The 13883-nt window shown below is 42.3% G+C and overlaps 1 protein-coding gene across 1 annotated transcript; it reads right to left on the reverse strand.

Annotated features, from left to right (window-relative positions):
* Positions 1-6788: 6788 nt before the first annotated feature.
* Positions 6789-7896, reverse strand: LOC308414882 (melanoma-associated antigen B4-like; the record flags this gene model as incomplete). Its single annotated transcript, XM_080910072.1, is given in 3 exon segments — positions 6789-7777; positions 7780-7872; positions 7875-7896. Coding segments are annotated over 3 exon segments (1104 nt in total).
* Between the last annotated feature and the right edge of the window lie 5987 nt (positions 7897-13883).

Here is a 13883-nt window from a genome sequence, read left to right on the forward strand (position 1 = left end):
CCCCAAATTGAAGACCTTTAATACTAATACTATATGTAATAGACTCTGTCATTTCATACATCTCCAGGAGATATTGCATCAGCATTCCCATGTTGTTTGGCAGAGGGTATCTACAGAAGCTGTGACTGGAGGGTTCTGACTGGGAGATCCATTGTCTTTCTTGATGATGAACCATTTTATCACATCATGCACATGAAATACAGTGCTGACTTGAAAATAATGGACATGTCTATATATCAACATTAGACCTATGAGAAAGATATCCATAAACTTTAGCTTTTTGCCTATCTGTAAGGGATTTATTCATTTCCTCTAATTGCTTGTGTTTTCATGGGTTTCCTTAAAGGATTTATTCATAGATCTTTATATCTTTATATAGTCTGTTTTAAGGGTAGTGTGGGGGGACATGCATGCGCGCATGTGCATGAGTGTGCACATGCTTCAGCTATGTTGGGATATTCAGGGCCTGCAAAGGTTAGATAACTGAGCTGTTAATGGAGACATCCTGCCTTGGATGTTGACGTTTGTATTTTTATGGTGATTTGCCATCTGGTTTTGTGATGATTTAAGGTCTAGGTTCTGATTTCTAGGTTGTTTTTTTTTTTTTTTTTCCCCATTCGGTGGTTGCTTTGTTCCTTGGTTTCTGTTTCTTCTCTGGAATTTCAGGGATTGTGATGGCTATGTGTTGCCTGTTTTGCTGGCCTGTTCAGCTGATATGTTAATAGGGAGTGTCTGCTGGTTTTAGAGTTTGGATAAATGGGATGAATTGAGGGAAGGAAAGCTGGAGAAGGTCTTTGTGATCCATTGGGTATGTGGTTAATAGAAGAAAGGGAGACCAAAGAAGATTTCCATCTGTAGATCTGAGATGAGACTGGGGAATTGGACCTCAGAAGTGTGGGACTGCCTTCATACTATTTGTTTCTCTGGAAGGAGCTGCTCTTTGGCGTTACTGTTCCCGGGCATTACTGCTGGGGTTGGGATCTGGAACACAGCAACCAGTTGAGGAAAATTGGTTAGGAAAGATGGTTTGTAGGATCCACAGCAGTTGTGGGCAGAGTTGAGAGAAGCAGTGCTAGGGAGAAGACTGAGGGGTTGGGTCTAGAGAAACAAAGACAGGAGAAGGTCAGTGTACAGCCCACCTGGGTTTTTTTGAGGGGGGGAGGCATAGCTTAGCTTATGGTTTAGCAGGGTGTGTCTGCTGGTATTGGGGTCTTGGACAAATCATCCAGTCTGGGAATTTGGTTAGGAGGGAATGATCTATGGGATCCAGAGATATCTGGAGGAATGAGGGAAGGCTGCAGCTGGTGTTTTGTTGCAGTTATAGAGATGACACTGGAGGCTCAGGTCCTAGGGAACAAAGAGGTCTTGGTTTTCTCCCTCACCTTTTTTTATAATAGCTCAGTCAGTCCAGTTAGTTTTGTCCAAATACGCATGGTTATAGGTGTTACATTTCAAACAGGGACAAACAACTAAGGGACATTTCAAACAGGAACAAACTTTAAACATATCAAAGTTGACCTGGCAGCAAGGTTCTCTCTGTATCCCTCAATCTTACATGTTATAAGGCCCTCCAGGCTGACATACCCAGACCCTACTCTTGAAATATCTAGTGCAGGGGGCTGTGCTGCTCTTTCCTATATAAACATTTTGGTTAGAGGCATTCTATGAAACTTTGGGATGCCTGGATCCTATACCTGGCAACCCTCTCTTTCCTTTCCCTTCCCACATCACATGTCACAGCTCAATCTGATCATGTTTATTCTGGACTCATCAAGATGTCTTGGCTTCAAAATATTTATATGTTGGCTCCAACATATTTATATGACACCTTCTCCTCCATCATATGTAGGAGCAGTAACATCTTTTCCTTTTTACTTCTTTGTCATTCAATAGAGCCATTCAGTATAGCATGGGTAACCTACCAAGAAATACAAGCATGAAGAAAACTGACCCTCTCTTCTGCAGTAGCCATCACTTAGTAATATCTCCCCAGCCAGTGGTAAGACCTTGTGAGTATCCCTATCATCTATACTGGAATGTTGATAATAACATAGGGCTTTAAGAAGAACATAAATAACTCTCTTGAAGAAATACAGGAGAAAACAAGAATACAAGTAGAAGTCCTTAAAGAGGAAACACAAAAATCCCTTAAAGAGCTACAGGAAAACACTAGAAACAGGTAAAGGAACAATAAAGAAATCACAAAAAGACACAACCTTGGAAATAGAAAACCTAGGAAATAGATCATGATTCATAGCTCCAAACATCACCAACAGACTACAAGAGATAGACGAGAGAATCTTAGGTGCAGAAGATGCCATAGAAAACATCAACACAATAGCTAAAGAAAATGCAAAAAACATCTAGGAAATCAGAACACAATGAGAAGACCAAACCTAAGGATAATAGGTATAGAAGAAATTGAAGATTCCCAAATTAAAGGCCAAGGAAAGATCTTCAACAAAATTATTGAGGAAAACTTCCCTAACATAAAGAAAGATGTCCACAAACATACAAGAAGCCTATAGAATACCAAATAGATATGGACCAGAAAAGAAATTCTTCCCTGCACATAATAGTCAAAACACCAAATGCACAAATAAAGAAAGAATACTAAAAGCAGTAAAGGAAAAAGTTCAAGTAACATATACAGGTAGGTCTATCAAAATTATACCAGACTTCACAACAGAGACTATGGAAACTAGAAGATCCTTGACAAATGTCATACAGAACCTACGAGAACTCAAATACCAGCCCAGATTGCTATATCCAGCAACACTTTCAATTACCATAGAAGGAGAAACCAAGATATTCCAGGACAAAACCAAATTTACATAATATCTGTCTACAGATCCAGCCCTACAAAGGATAATAGATGGAAAACTCCAACACAAGGAGGGAAACTACACTCTAGAAAAATCAAGAAATTAATCTTACAACAAACCCCAAAGAAGAAAAGTACACAAACATAATTCTACCTCTAACAACAAAAATAGCAAGAAAGAATAATCACTATTTCTTAACGTCTCTTAACATCAATGGACTTAATTCCCCCATAAAAAGACATAGACTATCAAAGTGGATACATAAACAGGACCCAGCATTTTGCTGCATACAGGAAACTCATCTCAGTGAGAAAGACAGACACTACCTCAGAGTAAAAGGTTGGAAAAAATTTCCAAGCAAATACGTTGTGGTAAATATTAAATGAGGTTCTGTTGTTTTAGGCACCCTGGTCCCATTCTGTGGATGCTGCTCTAGGAGCCGCAAGAGCCTTTCCAGTAGCTGCTCCAGTGTAGAGCAGGAGCAAAACCACCTAAGTCGTTAGTTCCTAAGCCTCGTACCCTCACATCACATTCCACAGGCCCACAGGCTTCACCCCACAAGACAAACAGAGTAGGAACTCATAACTTCAGCTGTTTCTCATGGGGCCACAATGCACTGTAGGGCATCTCAACTTAGCAGCTCCATGCCACCTCTAAGAACTTAGGTGGGGTTCACTCCACCTCCCTTGATTGTTATTTTCACTCACTTTTCTCCACCACCCAGTATAAACATGACTCCACAATCATTAAATTATCAAACAGGCTTATAGTCTCAATCCACAAACCCTCTATACAAAAAGCTTACGATAGTGGATAAAGATATAAACTGCCCATCTAGATATGATAAATAGACCCATAGAGACCCTTAGAAATAATTATAGTAACATTAACAATCAAGAGATGCACCGAGAGAAACAGCTACATCTGCTTTCATCGTCTTCCTCCCGAATCCTGCACCTTTCTCCACCTCCTCCCCTTTCCTAGACTTTTCTCTGCCTCACTCTCTACTGTCGAATCATGTATCGCCTTGACATCAACCTACACAAATGGTCCCAAGAAACAAGTTGGAATAACCATTCTAATAGTAAATAAAATAAATTTTCAACCAAAAGTTATCAAAAAAGATAAGGAATAATATGTCATACTCATCAAAGGAAAAATCTATCAAGATGAACTCTCAATGCTTCAAATACAAGGGCACCCACATTCATAAAAGAAACCTTACTAAAGCTCAAAACGTACATTGTACCATACAAAATAATAGTAGAAGACTTCAACACTCGACTTTCATCAATGGACAGATCATGGAAACAACATAAACAGAGACACAGTGAAACTAACAGAAGTTATGAACCAAATGGATTTAACAGGTATGTATAAAACAATTCGTCCTAAAACAAAGGAAAATATATTCTTCTCAGTACCTCATGGTACCTTCTCCAAAACTGACCACATAATTGGTCACAAAACAGGCCTCAATAGATACAAAAAGATTGAAATAATCCCATGTATCCTATCATATCACCATGGACTGAGGCTTGTCTTCAATACCAACAAAAACAACAGAAATCCCACATACCCATGGAAACTAAAGAATGCTCTACCCAATGATGCTCAACAGTCAAGGATGAAATAAAAAAAAAAAGAAATGAAGACTTTTTAGAATTTAATAAAAATGAGAGGACAGCATACCCAAACTTAAGGGAAGCATCAAAAGCAGTATTAAAAGGAAAACTCATAACTCTGAGTGCCTCCAAAAAGAAACTAGAAAGAGCATACACTAATAGATTGATATCACACCTGAATCCTCTAGAAGAAAAAGAAGCAAATATACTCAAGAGGAATAGCCAGAAAAAAAAAAAAAAGTAGCAAACTTAGAGCTTAAATCAACCAAGTAGGAAAAAAAAAAAAAAAAAAAAAAAAAAAAAAAAAAAAAAAAAACCAACTATGCAAAGAATTAACAAAACCAGGAACTGGTTCTTTGAGAAAATCAACAAAATTGATAAACCCTTAGTGAGACTAAGTAGAGGGCACAAAGAGAGCATCCAAATTAACAAAATAAGAAATGAAAGGGGAAACAACAGAAACTAAGGAAATTCAAAACATTATCAAATCCTACTACAAAAGCATATACTCAACAAAACTGGAAAAAATATGGAGGAAATGGAACATTTTCTAGACAGATACTAGATACCAAAATTAAATCAGGATTAGATAAATTATCTAAACAGTCCCATAACCCCTAAGGAAATTAAACCAGACTTCAAAAGTCTCACAACCACAAAAAGTCCAGGACTAGATGGATTTAGTGCACAATTCTATCAGACTTTCACTGAAGACCTAATACCAATACTCTCCAAACTATTACCTAAAATAGAAACAGAAGAAACACTACCCAATTCATTCTTCAAAAAACAATTATGCTTTTACCTAAATGACACAAAAACCCTACAAAGAAAGAGAACTTTAGACCAATTTTACTCATGAACATCCATGGACAAATACTCAATAAAATCCTTGCAAACTGAATCCAAAAACATATCAAAATGATCAATCACCATGACCAATTATGCTTAATCTCAGGGATGGTTCAATATATGAAAATCCATCAATGTAATCTACTATATAAACAGGCCTGATTCCCCAGTGTAAGAAAATGACATGCCATGAAGTAGGAGTGGGTGTGTGTGAGGGAGGACACCCTCATAGAAGCAGGTGGAAAGGGGATAAAATAGAGGGTTTCCAGAGGAAAAACCAAGAATGGAAATGACATTTGAAATATAAATATCCAAAAAAATATAAATTTTAAAGAGTAATTTCGATAAATATCATTTCATGAGGCTGCTAGCCCTTGACTCAAAACATAAACTTCAGGGCTAAAGAGATGGCTCAGAGGTTAAGATCTCTGACTGCCTTTCCAGAGTACCTGAGTTCAATTCCCAGCAACCACATGGTGGCTCACAACAGTCTGTAATGGGATCTGATGCCTTCTTCCGGCCTATCTGAAACAAACAACAACAAACCCAGCTATCCTGTTCTCAGATAAAATAAATATACACATCTTTTAAAAAATAAATTTAAAAACATAAACTTTAAATGTGTCTACTAACAGAGATCAAACCCATATTCAGTTTAAAGATTACATAATTAGTACATCATAGCAATATTTGGTGAGCAGCATTTTGGTTCATGTATACCATTTGAATTGCCCATTCTAATATATTCCTATAATTATTTCAACTTAGCTTTCATAAAATGCCCTGTTCTTCACGTTGTCTATATACCATTTATAGCTTACACAGTATTTTGTCCTCTTTCTTATATGTTGCTTCTGTAGACCCCTATAACTCATTGTCAGGGTCTATACTGTGGTTTTTCATACTAGATCTAGTGCTACAAGACAAACTTCCAGAGATCCAATGTTTAATCAATCCTTTAAGAAAATAATAAAGTAAAAGAGCTTTATAATTTAATTTCTAACAAATTTGAGTAAAGTCATCAAATCCAACTTTATTCCACTCAGCATTATAAAAAAAGGAATAACATATACAACTAACAATCACACTCACATGTAAAACTTCCAAAACTAACAATAGAAACTTTCCCACTTAACTGTTGTTTCACCACTGTATATCACACATTGCCATAAAAAATTTCTTCTCCAATCCAATGTTACATAATATCTTAGTAAAAACAAAATTATGTTTTCCAGTTTGTTGCAAAATAACAAAACACGTCTTAACTGACAAGTGACTGTTACCACTTTATGCATATAACAGAAAGCAAGGCACAAAGCACTTTTTAGTTAAACATTTGAAAAGTAACAATAATTGCCTTCATTCTACTAATGTATAACATGCCAGGAATGTACACATACTGGTTTTGGCATGCTATGAACACTCTAATGATTAGCCTGACTGTTCTTCAAACACAACAGAACAGACTAAACTACATGTTAGAAGACTAGTGGAATAGGGTCTTGGAATGATCAGCCTTGCCTTGAACTCTTCTTTGTACCCCGGCCTGATCTCTAAGAGCCAACTGGTAGAGATTAGGAAAGGCACTAGGGATCGTGCCATTGACCTTAGCTAAAACTTCCAAGACTTTCATCTTGGTGGTTTCAGCATGGGCTCTGGGTCCCCACAGGAACTCATAGCTTGGGGGATCACTGCCAGGTATCTGGAGGTATGCTAGGTATTTTTCCTGCACTAGATCTCTTATAAACTCCCCAGGCTCACCAAAGATTAAGTGCTTCTTCCCAGCATATACTCCTACTCCATTCAGAAATTGCCAGACCTCTTGCTCAGTGGCATGGTTACCCTTCATGAAGATGACACCTAAGATGGACATCAGAAGACCGGTCTTGGGTAACCCCCAATTACTACTCAAACTTCCCTCAGTGGAAAGACCCAGTTTTCCCACCAGCAAATAGGAATGAGTGTTGGGATCTATTTCCTTCAACTCAAGACCAAAGACTAGTTCTAGGCGTGCAGAAGTTCTCCGGAGAATCTCAGGGAACTGTTCCTTATACTTCTTGTTGACTACTGCCAGCATTTCACTCCTTGTAACTGCCTCTTTCATCTTAAACTTATCCAGTAGGAATTCTATCAGCACACTAGCCTTCCGCATGATAGGATCTTTAACTGTGTGCTGAATAAAAGTTCCGGCCTGGGTACCATCAGAACTTTTCATATTAACAAGAACAGCAGCATTCCTAGCACCTATACCAGAGCCTGTGCAGGACACACCTGCACCAAAAGATCCAGGGGTTTTCACATCCTGAGGAACAGAACCACCAGGGAAGCTGGAGCCAATGCTCTGGTCAACAGAAGACCGGGCTTTCTCTGCAGTGGGCTGAACTCCTGGGACATCCCTGCGTGCCTGCTGACGTTTTGCACGGGAGCGGCTCTTACTCTTCTGACCCCTAGGCATGACCCGGCTGAAGAAGAAGAGCTGACAGGCAGGAATCTGGAAGGATAAGAATGACAGCTTGTAAGCACCACTTTACTACCAGGTAGAAAATATCTTGGACTTAATGAAGACCTGTTTGTGCAGCTTTCCATGAGAACATCTTTCTAGGAACATACCAGGACTCCTGTACTCGTGGATCAACCTCCTTTCTGTAAAGCCTGTGGAAGAAATTAAAACTCGTTAGGCCACTGCATAAAAGTCTACTTTCAAGCTTCCAAGAGTAGGTTAGGTTTTTTACTAGGTTTACATTGAAGGGCTTAGGATACCATATGGGGGCAGAGACCTATATCCACATAAACCCACTTAAACTGCCATCCACGGGTACAGAAAGACCTATTTAATCTCCATGCAGAAGCAGAGACTTGTCCCCATACAGAGCTGCCAGACACAGACAGAGGAGGGAGGGAGAGAGGAAGGGAGGGAGGGGGAGAGGGTGGAATCATGTGCAGATAGACCCATTAAGCCTCCCATACAGTGGCTAAAGCCTGTGCATATATACCTACACAGGTTGCCATACAGGGGCAGAGGCTTGTACTCTAAAAAACCCAATTAGCTCTCTAAAAGGGGCAGAGTCCTGTGCAGACAAACCCAGTAAGGCCACCACACAGGGGCTGAGACTTGTGCCCATACAACCCAGTTAGGCTTTCACATAAGGACAGGGCTTATAGAGACCAACACACTAGGACCACCAAACAGGGGTGATAATTATGCTATGAAAAAAAAAAAAAAATTAGCCTTCTCAAAAGGTGCAGTTCTGTGCAGAGAGACCCGCCAAGGCCACAAAATGGGCAGAGACCTATGTCTATATTCACCAAACTAGGCAGTCAGACATGAGGGTGGGGGAAGCCTGTGCATATAGACCCTCTAAGGCCACCATACAGGATGGAGATTTTTGCTCTTACAACCTAGTTAAGCCTCTGGATAGGGGTAGGGCCTCTAGAGATAGACCCACTAAGGTCACCATATAGGGACCAAGAGACTTGCCCATACAACACAGTTAGGCCTTCAGACAGGTCAGGGTGTGTGGAGACAGACCCACTAAGGCCACTGTACATGGGGCAGAGATATATGATCTGATAAACCCAATTGGTCTTCTCAAAGGCAGGAGCCTGTACAGATCTACCCACCAAGGTCACCATACTGGGTGCAAGACCAGAGACCTGTGTCCATACATACCTAATTAGGGCCACCAGACTAGTAGGGGTCCGGGAGGCCTGTACAGACCCACCAAGGCCAAGACCTATGTAGAGACCTATATCTGCAAACACCCAATTAGGCTTCCAAATGCTCTGGTGGGTGAAGCGTGAGTGGATAAAACCACTTAGGCCACTACATGCTTAGGAACTTGTGCTCTCACAATCTGAATTAGCCCTTTTGAAAGGGGTGCAGTTCTGTTGAAAGCCATCAAGGCCACTGTACGAGAGCTGAAACCCATATCCACAGGTACACACTATTAGGCTGCTATAAAATGGCAGAACGGGGAGGGCTGTGCAGACAGTCCCATAAGTCCACCATATAGGGGCAGAGACTTTGGCTCATACAACAGTTAGGCTTCCGAGAGGGGCAGGGCCTGTAAAGTCGGGTCAGAGACTTGTGTCCTCACAAACCCTATTAGCCCCTCGAAAGGGGCAGAGTCCTGTGACTACAGCCCCACCAAAGCCATCCATACAGGAATAGAAACCTATGCTTGTACAAACCCTATCAGGCCACTTGAGGAGCTGGTGAGGCTACTTTCAGGAACTGGTGGGCAAGGCCTCTGCGGATAGACCCACTGAGGCCACCGTACAGGCGCTGAGACTTGTTGACAATATAATACAGTTGGATTCCTGACAGAGGCGGGGCCTGTGGAGACTGACCCACTGAGGCCACCGTACAGGGGCGGAGACTTGTGGACAATACAATACAGTTGGATTCCTGACAGGGGCAGGGCCTGAGACTGACCCACTGAGGCCACCGTACAGGGGCGGAGACTTTTTGACAATACAGTTGGGTTCCTGACAGAGGCGGGGCCTGTGGAGACTGACCCACTGAGGCCACCATAGAGGGGCGGAGACTTTTTGCCAATACAATACAGTTGGGTTCCTGACAGGGGCGGGGCCTGCGGAGACTGACCCACTGAGGCCACCGTACAGGGGCGGAGACTTTTTGACAATACAATACAGTTGAGTTCCTGACAGGGGCGGGGCCTGCGGAGACTGACCCACTGAGGCCACCGTACAGGGGCGGAGACTTTTTGACAATACAGTTGGGTTCCTGACAGAGGCGGGGCCTGTGGAGACTGACCCACTGAGGCCACCATAGAGGGGCGGAGACTTTTTGCCAATACAATACAGTTGGGTTCCTGACAGGAATGGGGCCTGTGGAGACTGACCCACTGAGGCCACCATAGAGGGGCGGAGACTTTTTGCCAATACAATACAGTTGGGTTCCTGACAGGGGCGGGGCCTACGGAGACTGACCCACTGAGGCCACCATAGAGGGGCGGAGACTTTTTGCCAATACAATACAGTTGGGTTCCTGACAGGGGCGGGGCCTGCGGAGACTGACCCACTGAGGCCACCGTACAGGGGCGGAGACTTTTTGACAATACAATACAGTTGAGTTCCTGACAGGGGCGGGGCCTGCGGAGACTGACCCACTGAGGCCACCGTACAGGGGCGGAGACTTTTTGCCAATACAATACAGTTGGGTTCCTGACAGGGGCTGGGCCTTCGGAGACTGACCCACTGAGGCCACCGTACAGGGGCGGATCCTTGTGCTCTCACAAATCCTATTGCCCCCTTGAAAGGAGCAGAGTTCTATGACTACTGATTTACTAAAGCCAACATACAGGGTGCAGACCTATGCCTGTACAAACCCTATTAGGCCACTTCAGGAGCTGGTGAGCGTGGCTTCTGTGGATAGACCCATTAAGGCCACCATTCAGGGGAAGAGACTTTGGCCCATACAACATCGCTAGGCTTTGTAACAGGAGCAGGGCCTGTAGAAGCAGACCCACTAGGGTCACGCACTGTACAGGGATGGAGACTTTGGCCCATACAACATAGTTAGGCTTCCTGACGGGCAGGTCCTGTAGAGACAAACACACAGGCCACCATCTAGGGGTGGAGACTTAACCCAAGTAGGCCACCAGACATGTGGGGGTGGGGGAGGCCTGTGCAGATAGAACAACTAAGGCCACCATACAGGGGCAGGGACCTATGCTCTTAACCAAATCAGAACCGTAGATAGGAGGTGAGACATGTAGAAAAAGACCCACTAATGCCAGCATCCAGGCTTGGAACCTTGTGCTGTAATAAACCCAATAAATCTTTTCTCAACGTGGTGGAGGCCTGTGCAGACAGACCCACCAAGGCTACCATACAGACGGGCAAGGGTGGGTGTTGTATAGGTACAACCAATAAGGACACCCACCACACAGGGGTGGAGATAAGTTCAGGTGGAGCCACTTAGACTGCCACAGGGCATCTGAGTGCTGTGTATGTCTACCCCACCCCCACCAGAACAAGTAATCATAAAAACTGGCTTCTCGCTAGCCTTTACACCCTGGTATTTTAATTTCTGTTGCCTAAGTCTAAGGGCATCCCATCAGGACCTCATTCCATAATGGGAAAAGGAAAGAACGTAGAAGGAATTGGTACAACCAGCAGTTCCACAGGCCCAACGCCCGCCTATAAGAACCTTTTGGGATTAAAGGACTCACAGCAGGGACAAAAAGAGTTGGAATACTTGAGGTTGTGACCATTTAAAAGCAGGTTATGCTACCCAAACACCCGACAATACCTAGGATTGATCTCTGCAGACAGCGTTTCATGCGTAGACCTCCGGCGGGTAAAGTAGCTGGAACGTGAAATAATCCTCAACTTCCGGTCCCTCCCACTGTTTTCCTGTGGCCTTCTAAATAGAACTCCTCTAGGGAGAAGCTCTGTCTTATCTTTTGTTCCGCACTAGGAGGTTCCCTGGTTTTATGCTTGTTTTTTTCTAGCCCATTCTTGCTCATCCTTATTGGGCCCTGTCCCTCTTCCACTTGCTTTGCCCCCCCTTCACTGTTCTTAGTTTTCCATTATCTTTTCCTGTCCTTTCTCTTCCCATTTGATTTCCTACTTTACTCCCCTTCCCTCCACTCCAGTCTTTGGTAGCTCAATGTCCTTTTCTTGCCCTCCTACCACTCCCCTCCTGTCCCCTCCCTTCTCTCTCCTTCATCACTCCCCACCTTCCCCCTGCTCCTTTAACTGAGATTCTCCTCCCTTCCTTACACTGCCCACCCTCCTTCCCCTTCCACCCCTCTAAACCTCTCCTATCCTCTAAACTCCTATCCCTTCCTTACCTACTTTGCTCCCCTCCTTCAGTCTAATCTCCTCTCCCTCTCTCCTCACTTCTCCCCTTTCCCCTCCTTCATTAACCCCTCTTTGTTCACCTCTACCCTTATTTTGCCTTTCCTCTCCTCCCTGCCCCACCTCTCCTTAGTTTTTTCCTCTACTTTTCTTCTGTCCTCAACTCACCTTCCCTAAACCACCTACCTCTTCTGTCTTTCTTCAACTATCATCATTTTTTTCTCCCTCCCTCCCTCTTCTACCTACTTCTCCCTTCCCTTTTACTGTCCTCCCTATCCTTCCTGAAATTTCCCTTTCCTTCCCATCTGCCTTTCTCCCCACCTATCTGTCCCCTTCGTTTCTTTCCTTTCTCCTCTCCTCCCTTCCCCTTCTCCACCTCTTCCATCATCTACCCCTTTCTTCCACTCCACTCTTAAATCACTATGTGCTCAGGCTACACTGGAACTTTCTGTTTTTGTATGGTTGGCCTTGGACTGTCTCCATACTCTGGATTCCTCGGATTGCAGGTATACAACCACTCTTGATTGTTCCCATGTCATCAAACATTAGCTTTCTCGGGGGGGGGGGTGTTCTAAATCAGTATATTGATTGTAGCCTTTCATGGACATAAACTGACAATCAGCCCATCTGTGCTTCATGAATTCTGAGATTACATGTATGTTATTCTTAAATCTCATTAAACTTTTCACCCTAATTGTTTGTAGGTGATCAGACATTTCCTTTCTAAAGAATTTGTGGCCAATCCTCACATTAATGACATTAATCACTGAAATCACAGGTATGAAGTACTAGTATGCTTTATCCAGCCACTTTTATCTGGCCTGGTTGAAAAAGGTCATAGTAGAGAAAGGACAAAATACTGTGATCTGTATAATTTGAAATATGTCTCTCTTCTGTCCTCATTTCAGTTCTCTATACTGCTGTCTAGGACTGGAAATAAAACCATTTATTATATTAAATCATTCTCTTTCTCCAACCATTATGGCCTGGCATCCTGTCTGGGTCCTCTGCTGGCTGACATAATGGTTTGTCCAAGATTTTTCAGGGGTGAACTTTTACCCTTCCCAGATGTTAGTCCTGATTATATTTGCTGTTTCAGGTTTATTCTTGTAGTGATTTTCTGTTATGATCATAATACATTACTGACCATGTTTCTTCCACTAAACATGATACAAGTGGTTTAGTACTATCATGGGACTAACCAAACTCAAACATTTATGCTACCTATAACTCCATTGATAATAGCCAACATACTTGCTACCTTACATCATTTCTTCACTAAGAAAATAAAAAAAAATTCTAGTTCTACACAGAACTAGAATTTGAGAGGTTGTTTTGTTTTGTCTTGTTTTTATTCCTGTAATTTTTTCTTAATTTATCTCCATCATGGTGGTAGCAGGCTGAACTTTTTTAGCATCTTCACAACCACAAGTGAGGAAATAAGGAATAAAAATGTACGATTAATTGATATATTTTCTTCTCTGGTGAATAAACAGTAATTCTATTGAAGATTAAATTTTTATATTTTTGCATGGCTTAATGGCTCTATTTTATTACAGAACATCATTAGCCTTTCATTTTGTTATAGATGACACTTTTCATTTTGAATGTTCCTGAATCATATTGCTTCACAGGATGATAATCTAGTTATATCTAGTTTCCTGCGAATGTCATAGCTTTCTTCTTGAAAGCTGAGTAAAACTTTCTCTGTCTCTGTCTGTCTGCCTGCCTCTCTCTCTCTCTCTCTCTCTCT

Source organism: Micromys minutus (genome assembly GCF_963924665.1).
Source record: "Micromys minutus genome assembly, chromosome: X".
Lineage (NCBI taxonomy): Eukaryota > Metazoa > Chordata > Mammalia > Rodentia > Muridae > Micromys > Micromys minutus.